At 46.6% G+C, this 17411-nt stretch overlaps 9 protein-coding genes and 1 non-coding gene across 10 annotated transcripts; 6 read left to right on the top strand and 4 right to left on the bottom strand.

Annotated features, from left to right (window-relative positions):
- Positions 1 to 53: 53 nt before the first annotated feature.
- Positions 54 to 839, top strand: RSM25 (mitochondrial 37S ribosomal protein mS23; the record flags this gene model as incomplete). The annotated part of the gene is made up of 1 exon (XM_037281191.1): positions 54 to 839. The coding sequence occupies one exon, from the start codon at positions 54 to 56 to the stop codon at positions 837 to 839; it is 786 nt and encodes a 261-aa protein (XP_037137086.1).
- A 69-nt stretch (positions 840 to 908) lies between these two features.
- FAP1 (Fap1p) lies at positions 909 to 3731 on the bottom strand (the record flags this gene model as incomplete). Its single annotated transcript, XM_037281192.1, has 1 exon — positions 909 to 3731. One exon carries the CDS (start codon positions 3729 to 3731, stop codon positions 909 to 911), a length of 2823 nt encoding a protein of 940 aa, XP_037137087.1.
- Positions 3732 to 3989: 258 nt separating this feature from the next.
- LYS12 (homoisocitrate dehydrogenase) lies at positions 3990 to 5099 on the top strand (the record flags this gene model as incomplete). The annotated part of the gene is made up of 1 exon (XM_037281193.1): positions 3990 to 5099. One exon carries the CDS (start codon positions 3990 to 3992, stop codon positions 5097 to 5099), a length of 1110 nt encoding a protein of 369 aa, XP_037137088.1.
- A 79-nt stretch (positions 5100 to 5178) lies between these two features.
- On the bottom strand, positions 5179 to 6633 carry RCM1 (rRNA (cytosine-C5-)-methyltransferase RCM1; the record flags this gene model as incomplete). Its single annotated transcript, XM_037281194.1, has 1 exon — positions 5179 to 6633. One exon carries the CDS (start codon positions 6631 to 6633, stop codon positions 5179 to 5181), a length of 1455 nt encoding a protein of 484 aa, XP_037137089.1.
- A 291-nt stretch (positions 6634 to 6924) lies between these two features.
- On the top strand, positions 6925 to 9057 carry HDA1 (histone deacetylase HDA1; the record flags this gene model as incomplete). The annotated part of the gene is made up of 1 exon (XM_037281195.1): positions 6925 to 9057. The coding sequence occupies one exon, from the start codon at positions 6925 to 6927 to the stop codon at positions 9055 to 9057; it is 2133 nt and encodes a 710-aa protein (XP_037137090.1).
- Positions 9058 to 9342: 285 nt separating this feature from the next.
- Positions 9343 to 11295, bottom strand: ARK1 (serine/threonine protein kinase ARK1; the record flags this gene model as incomplete). The annotated part of the gene is made up of 1 exon (XM_037281196.1): positions 9343 to 11295. The coding sequence occupies one exon, from the start codon at positions 11293 to 11295 to the stop codon at positions 9343 to 9345; it is 1953 nt and encodes a 650-aa protein (XP_037137091.1).
- Positions 11296 to 11959: 664 nt separating this feature from the next.
- On the top strand, positions 11960 to 12033 carry HG536_0Atrna2I. The gene has a single exon. It is a non-coding gene; the product is annotated as a tRNA-Ile (tRNA).
- A 351-nt stretch (positions 12034 to 12384) lies between these two features.
- PUB1 (Pub1p) lies at positions 12385 to 13656 on the top strand (the record flags this gene model as incomplete). The annotated part of the gene is made up of 1 exon (XM_037281197.1): positions 12385 to 13656. One exon carries the CDS (start codon positions 12385 to 12387, stop codon positions 13654 to 13656), a length of 1272 nt encoding a protein of 423 aa, XP_037137092.1.
- A 757-nt stretch (positions 13657 to 14413) lies between these two features.
- On the top strand, positions 14414 to 16741 carry UBP1 (ubiquitin-specific protease UBP1; the record flags this gene model as incomplete). The annotated part of the gene is made up of 1 exon (XM_037281198.1): positions 14414 to 16741. One exon carries the CDS (start codon positions 14414 to 14416, stop codon positions 16739 to 16741), a length of 2328 nt encoding a protein of 775 aa, XP_037137093.1.
- A 90-nt stretch (positions 16742 to 16831) lies between these two features.
- Positions 16832 to 17248, bottom strand: EXP1 (Exp1p; the record flags this gene model as incomplete). Its single annotated transcript, XM_037281199.1, has 1 exon — positions 16832 to 17248. The coding sequence occupies one exon, from the start codon at positions 17246 to 17248 to the stop codon at positions 16832 to 16834; it is 417 nt and encodes a 138-aa protein (XP_037137094.1).
- Positions 17249 to 17411: the final 163 nt, after the last annotated feature.

Raw genomic sequence — 17411 nt, forward strand, 5'->3', positions numbered from 1 at the left:
TTGACCATTGGGAGTGCGGTGAATCTAGCTAAACAGGTTTTGCAACAAAAGCGATGAAAATACAGACCAATGCCGTCAATGTTCTAGAACGAACATCAGCTTATTTGAGATCGGGTTTGCTCAAGAATACGCCGGCTTGGTACGATGTGGTGGCATCTGTTCCACCTAGAACTAGGTTTGCTCGTGAGCCAAGGCTTTTGAACCCATCAAACATGAAGAAATTGACCGAACTGAGGGAACAGATGGGAGAGCTCAACGGAAAGGGGCTGTACAAGACGAGAGCAAGCAGTTTGGATCGGAAGATTAACACGAGCAAGCTTTACAGGGCTCCGAAATTACAATTTTTCGAGGACCAGCTGAGAGAGGTGTTTTATCAACAGCACCCATGGGAGTTCTCGAGACCTAAGATGCTTGTGGAAAATGACGCTGAGGAAGAGTATGATTGGAGCCGTATTCAACAGCTAGGGAAACCGTTGGACGGCGAAAGCGTGGTCCAAAGGACTTTATATTTGCTGAAGGAGAGTCCGGGCAAAAGCGTAGTGGAGGCATACGACCAAGCGAGGTTCGAGTTTTATCGTCTAAGGATGCAGCAAGAAGTGGAGCAACAGGTGGCCCAGGAAGAATGCGAGATGTTTGGCTCTGTGTACGGTACTTCAGCCATCGACTTTGGTGTCGAGCAGGAGCAGAAAGTCATCGACGTGTGGAAGCAAAAGGCATTGGAGGAGACCGATCTGCTGGCGGCGAGACGCGCAAACCCATCGGAAACATGGGCAGCAGCGGAGGATGAGGAAGGTAAGAAGGGCCCTGAGGATCAGAACACGGAAGAGATTGTCCTATGACCGGGAGTTGGATAGCGGGTACGTCATTAATTACTGTAAATAGCTCGAATTAATAGGACCGACACTGCGTCACTCGGCAGGTTCTTCAAAGGTGCTCACATCAATGTGGCAAAGCTCAACGCCGTCGCCGATGAAGCACTCTTTACAGATATAATCGAAATGGCCTACCAGAGCTTCTAGATCGCGTTCCACATTGGCGCTGATGTCAGTGTAATCCTCGGGGTAGATGTACGCAGTCTTTCTCGATTTCACCACCTTGAACAGTGGATTCTTGACAAGAGTGGGCTTTAGGTGCTCCGCAAAGAGGCGCACTAGATCCTCTTCAGCTGTGCCTGCAGAGAGGTTCGTTAACATGAACGCATTATTCTCGGCACGCTTGAGCTTTGCTTCCTCTACTGATGGAAAGTTGATGAGCCTCGTGGTCGTTTGCGACTCCATTCTTTGCGCTTTCTTCTCCTTTTCCATCTGTTTGAAAGATTGGTATATCACTAGAGAATCAGCTAAGCGAATCTTGGGAATAATCGAGCTGCCGTTGTCCAGTTTCTTGATAAATACCGACCTTTTAGGCTCAGGATCCTGCGATTCTGAGTAAAGGTTATAAGATTTGGCCAAATGCCGGACAAATAGCCTTTGTGCTGGCTTCATTGGTTTGAAATGTAAGGAAGTCTTCTCATCGTCATTCATAAACTTATTCAATGTCTCCTCAATTTGGGCACACCATGCCTGTTGTCTTGCGAAAGTTCCCAAGGCTTGTTCACTGTAAGGTAGTTCCAGCTGTTCAAAAGTTGTTGCAGTCAGAGCAAGGCTCTCACAGGATTCTGTCCTAGCTCGAGATACAGGATCACTACAATCGCTTATGCCAAACGCCTCTTTCAATTGCAGATGCCTTTTATGAATCTCGCACTCTTCGGTACAAGGAAGAACTGCAGTAGCCTGACTGCTGACGGCTTCAGAATTGGCTCCACAGGTGACAAAGGACTCGGTCAACCCACATTGACACGTCACAGGTACGACGACAGTACAAGGTAAATCGGGGCATTCGCTGTTACCATGGCAACGTAGAGGACACTTGTGCTGGCAATGAGTACGTTGTCTATTGCAAATTTGCTTACAGCTCTTTTGGCATTCACCTGGTAAATGACAGCTCTTCTGACACAGGTGAGGACAGTTTTCCAATTGTTTATTGCAGGTTGTTCCACAGGATACGTCGTTCTGGAAGCAAAGAGTTCTCACCTTTGTCCTCTTACCACACTTACACGGTTTGAACACGATAGCAGTGCATGGAGGGCAGGGTTCAGCCAGTGAATGACACGCATGAGGCGTTGGCCTATGTGCACAGGAAGACACTCCTTCGACCACTCGGATACAAGGATATCTGCAGGGCGGTAATTTGGTACCGCAACGTACTGGCGCTTCGACGACGGTCTTTCCACATGGGCAAACCATATCATTTGAATCACTCTCCAAACAGGGTGGACACTTGCCTGGATGGCATTTCATTTGACACTTATGAATGCCACATGATAGAGTCAAATTGCATTCCTTGAGGCAGATGTGCTGAGACTCAACCAAAGACTCATCCAGCAGCTCCCGCGAGCTATAGGCGATCTTTCGTCTTCTTTCGGCGTCAGGACGACCAGAGCAGCATCTTTCTGTACATCTATGACGACGGCAAGACATGAGAGACTCACATTTGATATTGCATCGAGGCTCACCTTGGAACTGGCAAGACACTGAGAAGAGCCTTTGATGACATGCACAGCGCCTGACCTCAATTTGAGAGCACGGATCCATACATGGTCCGTCGTGACATCTGAAGGGACATGTATGCTTACCACAAGCCAATTTCTTACCGCAGATGGAATCACAGTTCGGTATGGGAGAAGTGCAAGCTTTCCTGGGGCTTCCCAGGTCTTTTAATGGCGTCCGACCACAAGGACACGTCTTGAGCAGTTTAGGCGAATACGGACACGGCAGTGTGCCAGAAATAGAAGGCGATGGAACGCAAGCCTGCACAAACGAGTGCTTATGGCAGCGATACTCGAGTTTCCGTTTGCGGCTGCACGAAAACGCACCTATCCACGAGTCTCCAGCTTTGTTCTTAGAAAGCTCTCCGGCGACCTTGACGTTTTTACATTCGATCGAATCTTTGGATTCTAATCCACAGTAGCATCTAATCCTATGCTCTTCATCCTTACTGTATAGCTTTGCAGGACACGGTCCGCACAGACCTGAATGACATAGTTTCTCACAAGTATGAATTCCGCAAGCCAACGGGAGACCGCATGTTTCCCGGCATTCGAACTTGTGTCTGCCCTTCATAGAACTCAAGTCATAGCAGAAAACCTCCTTCGAATGCTTCCCACATCGGCATCTGATAGTCGACGTTCGCTCGCATTGCGGGTGAGGTCCCAAATGGCACTGCTTGGAGCAGCCGTGGGGGCATATCGGGGCGTCACACGTCTGACCACACGAATTTGGATCCAGCGGATTTGGCTCCGGATTCACCACTTTTCCACACCAGCAGGTCGGTCTGCCGCTAGGCGGCACCCTGCTATTCACTCGGTAGCAATTGGGACACTTCCATATCCTCTCAGCCGTCTTCTTTGTAGACTTCAACGCCCACTCTCGAATACACTCGAAGTCGAAAACTCGGTAACAGCCCTCACACGCATACATTTTGCAACTGTAATCCATCTCCACAGTGCAAATCATACAAATGTACTTATCACCGCGGGCAATTTCCACAACAGCCCTCTCGTAATATGCCATCTCATGTTCATCGGTCACGTCGCTGACGCCGTCCTCTAGCCTGGAATCTGTGCTGAAGTCGCTATCATCCTCGGAAAACTCTAGAACCAGCGAGTGGCTGTTCAATTCCGTCGACACCATTGACCTGGAGCCACCAAACAGCACCAATTAGCATCAGATTGAACCATTGATGGGCTCATCTCATCGCCTTTGGTAATAAGCTTCGTAATTTTTCAAAACACCCATCCACCTCCAGCTTTAAATTCCGCTGGAATAGTTGCAACATAAGCTGATGCTAGCAGCATTGACCCAACTTTATCATATAAATGTGGTCAATTGAGCGTAACTTGGTGCCAATGATTGCTTAGGATGGCAGGGAGCTAAGTATTTGAGAGAGGTATGCTGAGAAGCACTGTAGGTAGACTGGTCGCTCGTCGGGCGTATGCTTCTGCACCAAAATCTATGACAATCGGGTTGATCCCAGGTGATGGTATCGGTAAGGAAGTGATCCCAGCTGGCAAGCAAATCTTGGAGAAATTGACCGGTAAACACGGTTTGAGTTTTGATTTCATCGATTTGCAGGCTGGTTGGGGTACTTTCCAGGAAACCGGTAAGGCTCTGCCTCAGGAGACTGTTCAGGTTTTGAAAAACCAGTGTCAGGGTGCTCTATTTGGTGCTGTGCAATCACCTACGACCAAGGTGGAAGGTTATTCGTCGCCAATTGTGGCGCTGAGAAAGGAACTGGGCCTGTTCGCTAACGTTCGTCCAGTCAAATCTGTCGAGGGCACCAAGGACAGACCAGTCGATATGGTTATCGTCAGGGAGAACACGGAGGATCTGTATATCAAGGTGGAGAAGACTTATGTGGACGAAGCGACCGGAACTAGGGTCGCTGAAGCCACCAAAAGGATCTCAGAGGTTGCAACCAGAAAGATCGCTACTATTGCACTCGATATCGCTCTGCAGAGGTTGAAAACCAATGGTCATGCAACTTTGACAGTCACTCACAAGTCCAATGTTCTATCGCAGAGTGATGGTCTATTCAGAGAGATTTGCAAGGACGTCTATGAAAGCAATAAAGACAAGTACGGCCAAGTTTCCTATAACGAACAAATTGTCGACTCTATGGTCTACAGAATGTTCAGAGAGCCGGAGTGCTTCGACGTTGTGGTGGCTCCTAATCTATACGGTGACATTCTCTCGGACGGTGCGGCTGCTCTAGTCGGGTCCCTAGGTGTTGTTCCAAGTGCAAACGTAGGCCCAGAAATCGTGATTGGTGAACCTTGTCACGGTTCGGCACCAGATATCGCCGGTAAAGGCATCTCCAACCCAATTGCTACAATCAGGTCCACAGGTCTCATGTTGCAATTCTTGGGCCATAACGAACCTGCTCAGGATATCTACAGGGCCGTCGACGCTAATTTGAGAGAAGACAAGATCAAAACTCCAGATTTAGGCGGTAACTCTACCACTCAAGAAGTGGTTGATGACATTTTGTCGAAATTGTAATGATAACTAACAGGTTCTGTTTCGAATCAAATTATTTTACATAGAAAGTTACAAAGTAATGAAACGATATGCTCAACATCTATCTCTCGAAACAGACGGCAAAGAAACCTATACCTCCATCCTTGCGTGGCAAAGCCCTGATGCAGCCTTCCGCTAACCGCTGACATTTTTCGCTATCATCTCTAAATACCTGCTCAAATTCCTCGACTATACCTCGTCTTGGCCAGGTCGGGATCACCTTGTCCCTCGGAGCGACTCTCCAACCCCACTGTTGCACCTTTTTGTCGAGAAGTAAGTCGATAACCACCTGTTCGTTCTCCTCTGCATGCACAGAGCATGTGCTATAAACGATCTTGCGAGCCTTAGGTAAGCTCATAGCATGCTTCACAACTTGGAACTGGAACGACGCTAGCTTGTTAAGACGGTCCTTGACATCATCTTCGACCATCTTTTCCTCTTCCTCGGGCACCTGAAGCTCGCCATCTGCTTTCTTCTTAGCCACATTATGGCTATCAACCGACTTACGACCGAATATTCCGCTACCTGAACAACTGGGATCCACAACCAGACCTGTAACATCTTTGAACTTCTCCGGAATCGCAAGTTTGGTGAAGTCGCCAACATTAATTTCGATAAAGCTGCTGCAGCCGGCCACGTTAATCATCTTCTTGAGCACCTTTGCCCGTGCAGGTTCCTTCTCGAAGGCATATATCCTTGGCGACTGGTCGTTACCTGCTCTGGGCTGCAAATGAGCCGCAATGTGAGTAGTCTTATTGCCCGGAGCAGCGCAGGCGTCAATAACCACATCATCCTTTCCCGGATTCAATATATGAGCCGGAAAGCAAGAGGCACGGTCCTGGATGATAATTTTTCCCTGACGATAGAGTTCATGCGATGTGATCTTGTCCCTCGGATGCACTCCGAACAGGTTTGGAATAAACTCATCGTGGTAGAGCGATCCCGGTTGAATATCCGCCCAATGATCTGCCCGATTCGGGAACTTCCTCTTCAACTCCACCAAGACGTTAGTGGTGTCATAGTCGGCACATCGCAGTGGATTTATCCGGATCCACCTAACGGGCGTCACATCGTTGCCGATCTCATCCTTATCAACAAGCTCAGATAAATCTTTAACACCTAACTTCAATTTCAACTTCACCAACTCGCTATTCAACCTAGCTTTATGCTTCAGGACAAACTCCTTTATCGGTAACTTCCCCATCTGTATCCTTTTCTGCTTCGAAACCAGCAAATCGTGGCATAGAAGTAACAATGTCAGCTTGGAGTACAACGGTTTGCCTTTCTTCTTCGGTATATCTCTGTAAATCTCCGACTTTCGCATAATAGTTTCCAAATATGGTTTATATCTCCAGCATGAGTCCAGCACAGCATACAAATGCTTCGGATCGCTCTTCAGCTTGAATCTCTGACAGCTCTTCAAAACCAGCGTTTGCATCGACCCTGAGAGCCTGTCTTTTTTATCCTCTTCTTCCACATATTCAAGCACCCAGGTAGCATCCCTATAGAAGTTCATTGAGCTTTGGTAAGCCTATAATCCTTCCAATGTTAGAGCTCATCGCAGCCTTTGTATGGTGTAAATCGCTTTTTTTTACACTATATAGCAGTAAAAAAAATCTCTGCTAAGATCTGTCTTCTTGAAAGCTATTAGGCACAATCTGAGATCTCATCTAGCTTATTGGTGTCCAATTCTTTGTGAAGCTTCAGGCTTTCGAAAGGTTGGTCGAAAGTTTTGTGAAAGTAGGATCTTTTTTGCTAATGGGAATAGACTTAAAGCAGACGACAAGGACTGGTAGCTGTTGATAAGATGAGTACCGAAGTTGTGAAAATAGAAAATGGCGATAGTTTGCCAGAAAAGCGTAGGATCGAGGAACCAGAAGATGGAGCGGCTCTGAAGAGAATTCAGACGCCTGTTGCGCAAGGCGACAGTGTGGGAAGAAAAGTCATCGTACCGACATGTGCTCCTAAGCTACACTACACTCCTTTGAAGACGGGACTGTGCTACGATGTGAGAATGAGGTACCACGCCAAGATCTTTACATCGTATTTCGAGTATATTGATCCGCATCCGGAGGACCCCAGAAGAATCTACCGAGTGTACAAGATACTGGCAGAAAACGGGCTTATAAATGACCCAACGTTAAGTGGGCTTGATGATATTGGCAATTTGATGCTCAAAATACCCGTGAGAGAAGCCACTGATGAGGAAATCTTGCAAGTTCACTCGAAGGAACATCTGGAGTTTATAGAAAAGACTTCGAAGATGACTCGCGATCAGCTATTGAAGGAGACTGAAACAGGAGATTCGGTCTACTTTAACAATGACTCGTACTTTAGTGCTAAGCTGCCCTGTGGTGGTGTCATAGAGGCTTGTAAGGCAGTGGTCGAGGGCAGAGTGAAAAATGCTCTTGCGGTGGTGAGGCCACCGGGCCATCATGCGGAACCGGAGGCCGCTGGTGGCTTTTGCTTGTTCAGTAATGTTGCCGTGGCTGCTCAGACTATGCTTAAAAGCTATCCGGAAAGCGTAAGAAGGATTCTAATACTAGATTGGGATGTTCATCATGGGAACGGTACCCAAAAGGCGTTCTACAACGATGATAGAGTTTTGTACATTTCGCTGCACAGATTCGAGCTCGGCAGATATTATCCGGGGACAATCAACGGTCAATACGATCAGACAGGAGAGGGAAAGGGTGAAGGCTTCAATTGTAATATCACCTGGCCAGTCGCAGGGGTCGGAGATGCGGAGTATATGCTGGCCTTCGAGCAGGTCGTAATGCCTATGGCTAGAGAGTTCCAACCTGATCTGGTAATCGTGTCGTCCGGGTTTGACGCTGCAGATGGTGATACCATAGGCCAGTGTCACGTAACCCCAAGTTGCTATGGGCATATGACCCACATGCTGAAATCTCTGGCAAGAGGTAATATATGCGTGGCTCTCGAAGGAGGTTACGATCTGGATTCTATCGCACGAAGTGCTTTGAGTGTCACCAAAGTACTCATTGGAGAACCACCTGATGAGTTGCCAGAACCCACCAAAGATCCCAAACTGGAGGCAATAGAGATGATCGATAAAGTTATACATATCCAATCCAAATACTGGAAATGCTTCAAACGGAAGTATGGTAACGCTGGCTGTAACTTCAGCGAACCAGTGACCGATTCTATCGTTTCCAAGAATTTCCCCTTGCAAACAGCTATACGCCAGGAGCAGTTCCATCAACTTTCCAGAGAAAATGGCTTCGTGGAGCTACCAATTGAAAAGCTAGAGATACCTGATGACAGCATCCTTTGTTCTTCCGATCTATATGAGCGAAGTACTATCATAATACTCGTGCATAATACTCCCGAGATTTGGGCTAAGAGAGATGCGATTACAGGAGCTATTGATCCTGCCAGCTCTGTTATTGTAGACTCACCTCTGGATGTCATCAAATGGGCACTTGATCGGAGGTATGGTGTGATAGATATCAACATTCCTCAATCTCTGTTTGAGCAAGACAATTTTTCGGCGGTTGTGACGTCGCAAGAGGTCGTTCTTTACCTATGGGATCATTATATCAAATACATTCCTTCGCTCTCAAGGGTTGCTTTCGTTGGTGTCGGTGACGCGTACGCAGGAATTGTGCATTTATTGGGTCATCGGGACACAAGGGCCATTGTGAAGGCTGTGATTAGCTTCGTTGGAAGAAAGCAGTTGAGACCGCTGGTTCCACTGGTTGATGAATCACTGAGTGACTGGTATTTTAAGAACTCATTAGTCTTCACAGATAAGAATCATCCATGTTGGGCTGAAAATGAAAACAAGAAACCTAGAAAGAAATACGGTAGAGTTCTGAGATGTGAGACCGACGGGCTCAATAGTAATATGGAAGAGAGGTTTGAAGAGGCTACCGACTTCATTCTTGATTCTTTTGAAGAATGGAGCGATAGTGATTGATGCACATCATCTGCAAGCAGTGTCGGAACAAATCCTTATAACTTTGCTAAGCCCAGGAGAACCGGTAGTTGAATCGGCTTGAACGTGTGTGAGATCTTAAACTCAAAAAATCAGCCAAACGAGCGAAGCTAAGGTCGACTAAGGATTTCAGGATGAAAGGAGTAGTCAATCAGGTTTCGTTTCTTCGTGTTTTCGAAATTGTAACATTATAGTTAGTCCTTACTAGTTCTGAGTCGAGTGCTGATTAACAACAGGTAGACGACCAAGAAGCAATAGCCAGCAGCTTCACAGAACACCTGAAACCTTTTTTCTGAAGTTATCCGCTTTTCCATCGATGATTGAATTTTCACGTTCCTCTTTTATAGATCCCGCACGAGTGATGCGCTTTGCCATAAATTGTGTTGGTTTTGTAGATTGGCTTAATCTCAGGTGAGCCGGTTTTGGAGGGGGACGGGGTCTCTCTTTGGTTTTACGTGCGCCTTTGTCGGAATCTCCGTTAGCATTGTGCCTTATATGTCTGTCATCATTACAACGAGCTTCTTGCTTCGTTTGATCATGCTCCACTTTTGACGCGGGCAGGTCTTCTGATGAAGTCAACAGGTCATGGACCCTCTTTTGGATGGATTCTTTCACTTCTCTGTTTCCCATGGAGGCCTGCGACATCTGGGGAGCGAAATTCCCTGCTCGTGAGGTAAATTCAGTACCAGTGGACACAGAACCTCCGCTCCTGCTTCTAGAAGATATGTGGTCCTGCTCTTCTTTTAGCGTCTTTTTAGAACTTGAGCTCAATGGCTTGGTGGCAGCAGGTCCACTGCTACTAGGAAAGATCTTCTTTTGTTGCGAGTTGGTTGACACGGCAGATGTTATGACACCGGTCTCTGGCTCTGTAGTTTGAGTCACAGAATCGACATAGACTGGCCGGTCGAAAGACGTCACATTGGCGCTCACTATTTTATTGACGTCTCCTCTCCCGGATGGGAAAACATCAGGTGAGCTAACGGGTGGCTTCTTCGAAGCCCGCGTTAGGATGCCATAAGTTTCGCCAGATTTCTGGCTCAGAGGACGCACGTCCGGCTGAAGTAATGCCATTCCAACGCCTGTACCAGCAGTGCTGTTCGGTCTGTTGGAAAGCTGAGGCCCGGATTTCGAAATAGTGAGATGGGTACTGACCGGGATCGCCGCCTGTAAATTGCTGCCAAGGGATTGATTCATCATTGGCTGGTTCATGATCGGGACGTTCAAAACCGGCTGTGTCTTACTGTAATGCAACTGCTTTTGATCAGCATGCTGCTGCATTGCACGTATTAGGTAGAAATTTTTGATTGGACACTGTACACCTTGCATTCGGGACACCTCCTCGAGAGTCTGGCATACGTTAGGCCTTTGACTAGGTTCCACCATTAACATCATGCGAATCAGATTCTTTAGGCGGTCGCTGTATATCGGATGAGCGGGAAATTGATATCTCGAATGCAAAATGGCCAACTCACCGCCTTTCTCAAATGGTGTTGTGTAATAACATAACTTGTATAAAAACACTCCCAATGCCCATATATCTGATTTCTCATCAATTGGATCTCCACGATACAGATCGATCATCTCAGGTGCCCGGTACTGTGCCGTGGTGTTCTTAAGAACGTCATGCTGAACAAATGCGAACTCCTGCGGGTTCTTTGGAGGCCTAATAGCCCCACATACCGACCCAAAATCGCAAACCTTATAGTCCCCATTATGCGATATTAGCACATTCTCGATTTTGATATCACGATGGATCAAAGGCGGTACTAACGCATGCATTGCGGCTATCCCCTGGGTCACTTGACTCATAATGCTCAGAATCTCGAATTCCTGTAGCCGATTTTGTAATCTAGTATTCATAAAATCTATCAGGCCACCACCAGCACAATATTCCATCAGGAGCAACACTTCGTAACTCCCATCTTGAAATGAAGACTTGGCTGCGTGCGAATCGATATACGAAACCACATGTTTGTGATTCTTTAAAAGCTTCATAGCATCCACTTCAGCTCTTAAAGTGTTCAAACTCGATTTATCGGGTACAATCACTCTCTTCAGGCATGCAATATTAGATTGCGCAAACGAATCTGCCGGTTGTATCTCTGCAGTGTAAACTTGAGCGAAGCCTCCACTAGTAAGATACTTCAGCACTTTGGCATAATGCGATCCAACCGTTAGCACAACTCCGGGACTATACGTACCTATATCAGGGCGGTTCATCTCTAATGACTCTGTTGTTAGGCTTAAAATGGATCGAAAGGAGGGAATGAATCCAAAACGGTTAAAAGACCAAAGATTAATCGGATTGTAAAACACCTAATGAATGAAAGTTATATGGCCAACACAATTGAATTAATTAGCTTCCTTTGGAAATTTACGGTTGTTATAGAGGCTTTATTTAGTGGTCGCCTTTGTAAAGCGCGATGCTTAAGCCTTACTCCTATTGCTGAAGAACAGAAGGAGGCAAAAGATTGGAACCAGATCTCTGTTTGCAAGACGGCCGAGGCCTTCATAGACCACCAATTGGCCGTACAGCGTCGCTCTGCTGAGCCCTTCGGGCAGCTGTGAATGGGAAGAGATAGCTCGAATCGGATGCTTCAATAGGAGAGGTAGATGAAAGAGAAGAAGTTGGGAGGAAGACAACAAATGGAATGAGCCAGTTCCTCGAATGAACACGCTCTCGGAGTATTCGCTGCTCGCAGTGACGGAACGGCAATCGGCATAGAGCGGATACTCTGGTTCCTCCCATGACGATCAGGAATAAAGGAGTACCAAGAGGATTCCATGAGAGATTTCAAATCGCAAGAAGATTGTGTGAAAGAATGAGCCTTAAGCCAGACCCTATAAAATGTCAACTAAAAGCTCACTTTTTAACCAAATACAAGGTCTCTTGGCCCAGTTGGTTAAGGCACCGTGCTAATAACGCGGGGATCAGCGGTTCGATCCCGCTAGAGACCATTCTTTTTGCTCCATGCTCCAGATCTATCACTTCACACGATTGAGGCGGGTGATTGATGAAAAATTATTGCCTATAGTCACTCGAGCGATGCGATGAACCTTTGTAAGGACAAAATGTGAAGCTGCGTAATAGCGCTATCTGGTTATTCACAGGTCTCATTGCCCGCCTTTGGTTCTTGGCAAGTTTGAGTGCTTAATATCGTGGCATAATTTGCTTAGCAAGGTCTTTAATAATTCGCCGGAAAAGCATTAAGGGAAAGAGGACAAGAGATCGCTGCTTGACTTTTTACCAATCGCTTGATCATTGCCAGAGCCGCCTTATAGCAGCTTTTTATCATTCCAGAGCAAGAGATGTCCGAACAACAGTCAACTCAAGAAGTTCCTCCAGCTGCCGAGGTTGGTAACGAAGAAAAATCATCAGAAGAGCCCTCCGTGGTCCCAGCAAACGCGATCAAAGGCGGCAGAGAAACCTCTGACAAAGTTCTATACGTTGGGAACTTGGACACTTCAATCAATGAAGAGGTCTTGAGACAATACTTCCAGGTTGGTGGTGCCATTGCCAATGTCAAGATCATGGTCGATAAGAACAACAGCAACGCAAATTATGCATTCGTTGAGTACCACCGATCACACGACGCTAATATTGCTTTGCAAACTTTGAATGGCAAGCAAATCGAGAACAATGTGGTCAAGATCAACTGGGCATTCCAGTCGCAACAGGCTTCTCCAGACGACAAAACATTCAACTTGTTCGTTGGAGATCTGAATGTTGACGTCGACGACGAGACTCTGAGAAATGCTTTTAAGGAGTTCCCTACCTATCTGCAGGGACATGTCATGTGGGACATGCAGACTGGTGGGTCCAGAGGTTATGGGTTTGTGTCATTTGGCGACCAGGAAGAAGCTCAAAAGGCCATGGATGCCATGCAGGGCCATGAGCTCAACGGTAGACCACTAAGAATCAACTGGGCCGCAAAGCGGGAGAACAGCAGCGGGAGCCACCCTCGTCGCAATGGTGGTCCACGTAACGGATTCCGTTACAACAACGGCGGCTTCGGTCCAGGCGGCAGAGACGTCCATATGCCACCTCCAAACTCCATGGGCTTGCCTATTGGCGCTGTACCAGCTCCTCAGGCACCCAGCGGTCCGCTGGTTCCGCCCCCAGTCAACCCACAGGCTGTGGATTCCATGATAAGAAGAGCTCCACTGAGGGTGACTACAGCCTACATCGGCAACATCCCACACTTTGCCACTGAGGCGGATTTGATTCCTCTCTTGCAAAACTTTGGTTTCATCATAGACTTCAAGCACTACCCAGAGAAAGGTTGCTGTTTCATCAAATACGATACTCACGAGCAAGCAGCTGTATGCATTGTGGCCTTAGCGAACTTCCCCTTGCAAGGCAGAAACCTGAGAACCGGCTGGGGCAAAGAAAGAAGCTCTTTTATGCCGATGAAGCAGCAGGCGCCACAACCACCTCAGCAGGAACAACAAGAGCAACAAGAACACCAAAAGCAACGAGAGCAACAAGAGCAACAAGAGCAACAAGAGCAACAAGAACAAGCGCAGCAACAAGATTTTAGTGCTTCTGAAGCTGCGGAGCCAGACCAGAACTCCCAATAGACCCCGTTCCCCGTCTGTATGTATCTCAAAACCGATAAGACTAACAACTACAGTTTATTTACGAAGCCTTCACCGCTGGCAACAAAAATATGTATGGTTTTGCATTTCCCTGTGTATCTGTATCGAGCAATCATGGATGCTTTATAGAAAGCTTGTTATCATCTGTCTACCCCATGGTCCCCAAGACAACACTGTCGGCGTTCTGCTGTTCTGATTTTGACGGCCTCATAGGACGACAACTTCTTCACAACTTCTTTACTCACAACCCACAAAAACACATAGGACGGCGTCAAGGGAAAGAACTACGAGTTAATAGCAGGAATCGGTGCCTGATCTGAATGCAGTTAAGCGAGTTTCGACTTCGGCGGCTATTTGCCAGATCTCACTTCAAACACGCTTCCCAAAACGGCAAAATCAAGAAAACTTTTGTGTTTGCTCGCGACACCTCTAGAAGAACAGAAGAACACTGGAGACCGCTTGGACCATACCTATGGCTTAATAGAACTCTTCTAATGGCCTCGATATGCTATTATACTCTTATTCTATGGTTGACTAAGATGTCGTTGGTAGTGATTTGAAAAATTTTGGTTCACCACAAAGCATCTGCTACTCATCACCAATCGCTTTTAATCGAGTGTCTAGTGGTTCCCTTTTGATGCTCGAGAGGATCTGCTGGCTTGGAATTTCTGAGCTGAAGCTTTACTTTATCTATCAGGCACATTTTTCTGTGCTTTGAAGCGTTTTTTCAAGCAACTGTATGAGTTTGTTCTGGGAATTACTACAAAAGAAGATCGCTAGCGTATTTATAGAGCCATCGAACAGGAACCAGGGCACATCTTTCGTTATCACAGTTGTTATTATTGTTGCGACGGGAGCATACTTGATTTTTAAGAGTAGAAAGTTTGTCATGGCCAGTCTTCCAAGCATTGGAGATATAACAAGCTATAATGCTTCGAATGCCATTCGTCGATGGATGCCCAGAGGTGGCCAGATGGATGCGGAAGTGCTAAAAAGAGGGGGCTATATAGCCGGGTTGGTGAATGACGGCAATACCTGTTTTATGAACTCGGTGATTCAATCGCTGGCATCCTCTGAGGAGTTGGTGAAGTTTCTGGACAACGTGATAGCCAAGAAGCAGAGGATAGACGCTGGTGGGGAGTCCGAGGAGGAAGAGAAAGCAGTCTTGGAAGAGAACAATCTGCAGGGGAGGAAGAGCAAAGGCAAAATCTATGGAAGGGCGAAAAAACATGCGAATCGCAAACTGGCTAATGGAAAGCACGAAGAGGAGACTGAGCCTGATGTGACTTTTAGTCTTGCCTTGAGAGATATGCTTGATAAACTGAACTTCAAATATTACAAGGATAGACCATGTTTCAAGACGAATAAACTATTGAAGGTGATGTCGAAGTCTCCAAACAAGAACATGCTTCTTGGCTACGATCAAGAGGATGCCCAAGAGTTCTTTCAAACCATTTTGTCGGAAATAGAGAGAAATGCAAAGTCAGTGGATGCGAAGGAGCCTGAGAGACAACCCATCGCAGAAGAGGATCTACCCGAAGGCGCAGTAATTGGGCAGGCGCACTTAAATGTAGTTGGAGACGTGTTTTTACCGGCAGAGCAGATCGATCCGAACTTGTTACTGACTAAAGGGGGAAAGAAGTTCTATACACCGTATAGATTGGTTACGCCTTTCGACGGTATTACGGCTGAAAGGATCGGTTGTCTACAGTGTGGTGAAAATGGCGGAATAAGATATTCTGTTTCTTCCGGGCTGAGTTTGAATTTGCCGAACGAAGACATCGGGTCAACAGTCAAGCTTTCAGATCTGATGAATGAGTGGATAAAACCAGAGATTATCGAAGGCGTTGAATGTAACCGTTGTGCATTGGAAGCTGTTCGTGAGCACCTTTTGGAGCAACTAAAGCAATACGAATCAAAAGGCGACTCAATACCTGAGAAATTATTAAAAGCATTCCAAGCCAGAGTTGAAGAGCTGGACCGCAGTTTAGCTCAACCAGTTGTAAGTGATGAAGATTACAAGAGGCTTCACACGGAAAATATGGTTCGCAAATGCTCGAAATCGAAGCAAATACTGTTCTTACGCCCATCTCCTTTATTGTCGATTCATATCAACAGGTCTGTTTTTGATCCTCGGACCTATATGATAAGAAAGAATAATGCCAAGGTCCTGTTCAAGTCAAGACTCAATCTGTCTCCGTGGTGCTGTGATATAGATGAAATCAATCTGGATGCCCGTTTACCGATGTCCAAAAAGGGAGACATTGCTGCGGATTCGAGCGATGAAGAAAACGTAGGTAACGAATACTACACTAGATTGCATCAGACTTATGAAAGGGAATTTGAAGACGAGGACGAGGACGAGGACGAGGACGAAGAAGAAGAAGAAGAAGAGGGAGATAGCCGTTATGTGAACAGAGATGTCAGTAATTACGATCCCTTGAACGGTGAAGCCGATAGCGCATCCTCTTTCTCCAACATTGATCATGAGGATCGGAGCGACGAAGAATATTTGGAAGAGACTGATGCGTTGGGAAACACTATAACAAAGAGAATACCCAAAGACCGTATCGATGGCGGACTCGACGAAAGCAAAGAAGCAATTCACATTGACGGTGAACAGGACGGCGCCAATCACATATCCTCTGAAAGCGACGACGAAGAAGAGGAGCAAACTGCTCCTCCGCCGCCAGCTATGGCGGCGCCTATACGGTCAACGGTGCCATCCGGGCCCTTGACCTATGTCCTGCGCTCTGTGATTGTTCATTACGGTACACATAATTACGGACATTACATTGCATTCAGAAAGTATAGAAACATCTGGTGGAGAATCTCAGATGAGACTGTGTACACCGTTGATGAAGCTGAGGTCCTCTCGACGCCTGGTGTGTTCATGTTATTCTACGAGTACGATTACGACGAAAGCTCAGGGGAGATGAAGGAAGATATGGCAGACGAAGAAGACATCGACGAAAAGTCTCTGGGGCAAGTAGAGGACAACTGCGCCAGTGACGTATCACCAGAATCTGACGCCGGTAAGGATAACGATGGAGAAACCGCAGAATAAGGGCTACATGCCCCCCACCCTTGATATTCGTACATATATTTCAGCACTTTGATGTAAAACGAACATTACCAAATAATCAGTGTATCTCTACTATACAAGTTCCTCGTAAGCTTTCTCAGTGCTTCCTTGGAACTTTTGCAGTCTTCTGACTTGCGCCTTCTCTTCTTCAACTCTATCTTCATTGAGAAGGTCATCCAAGTCGTAGTCGTAATTGTTTGGATCCTCATCGAACTTCCCGATGACTCTTCTCTTCAATCCAGTTTTTGGATCAACCTGGAACTTGCCGGTTTTTCGAGCAGAAGAGAATGCTGATGCATTTTCAGGCTCATTATCCTCTTTCCTGAGCTTGAACTTGAATGGCTCCTTCATCTTGGACTCCTTCGTCGACCCGCTGCTCTTCTTCACTGGTTTATCGATGCTGAAGCTTCCAATGCCCGACACCATGGGCAGCAACACGACAAAGAGCAGCACCACTGCAAATACAATCAGGTACACGTAGATTTCCATCGATTCAGGAAGTGTGAGATGCCTCTGACCTCCTAGCTATAGCGATGGGCCTTTGTTCAAGGTTCTGATAATTTTTCCTCCGACACTACTGGTAAAATGGACTCACCAAGCCTTAAAAGATCGGAAGAATATCGCTGGATAAAGCCCATATTTGAACTCCTGA

Source organism: Torulaspora globosa, chromosome 1 (genome assembly GCF_014133895.1).
Source record: "Torulaspora globosa chromosome 1, complete sequence".
Classification (NCBI taxonomy): domain Eukaryota; kingdom Fungi; phylum Ascomycota; class Saccharomycetes; order Saccharomycetales; family Saccharomycetaceae; genus Torulaspora; species Torulaspora globosa.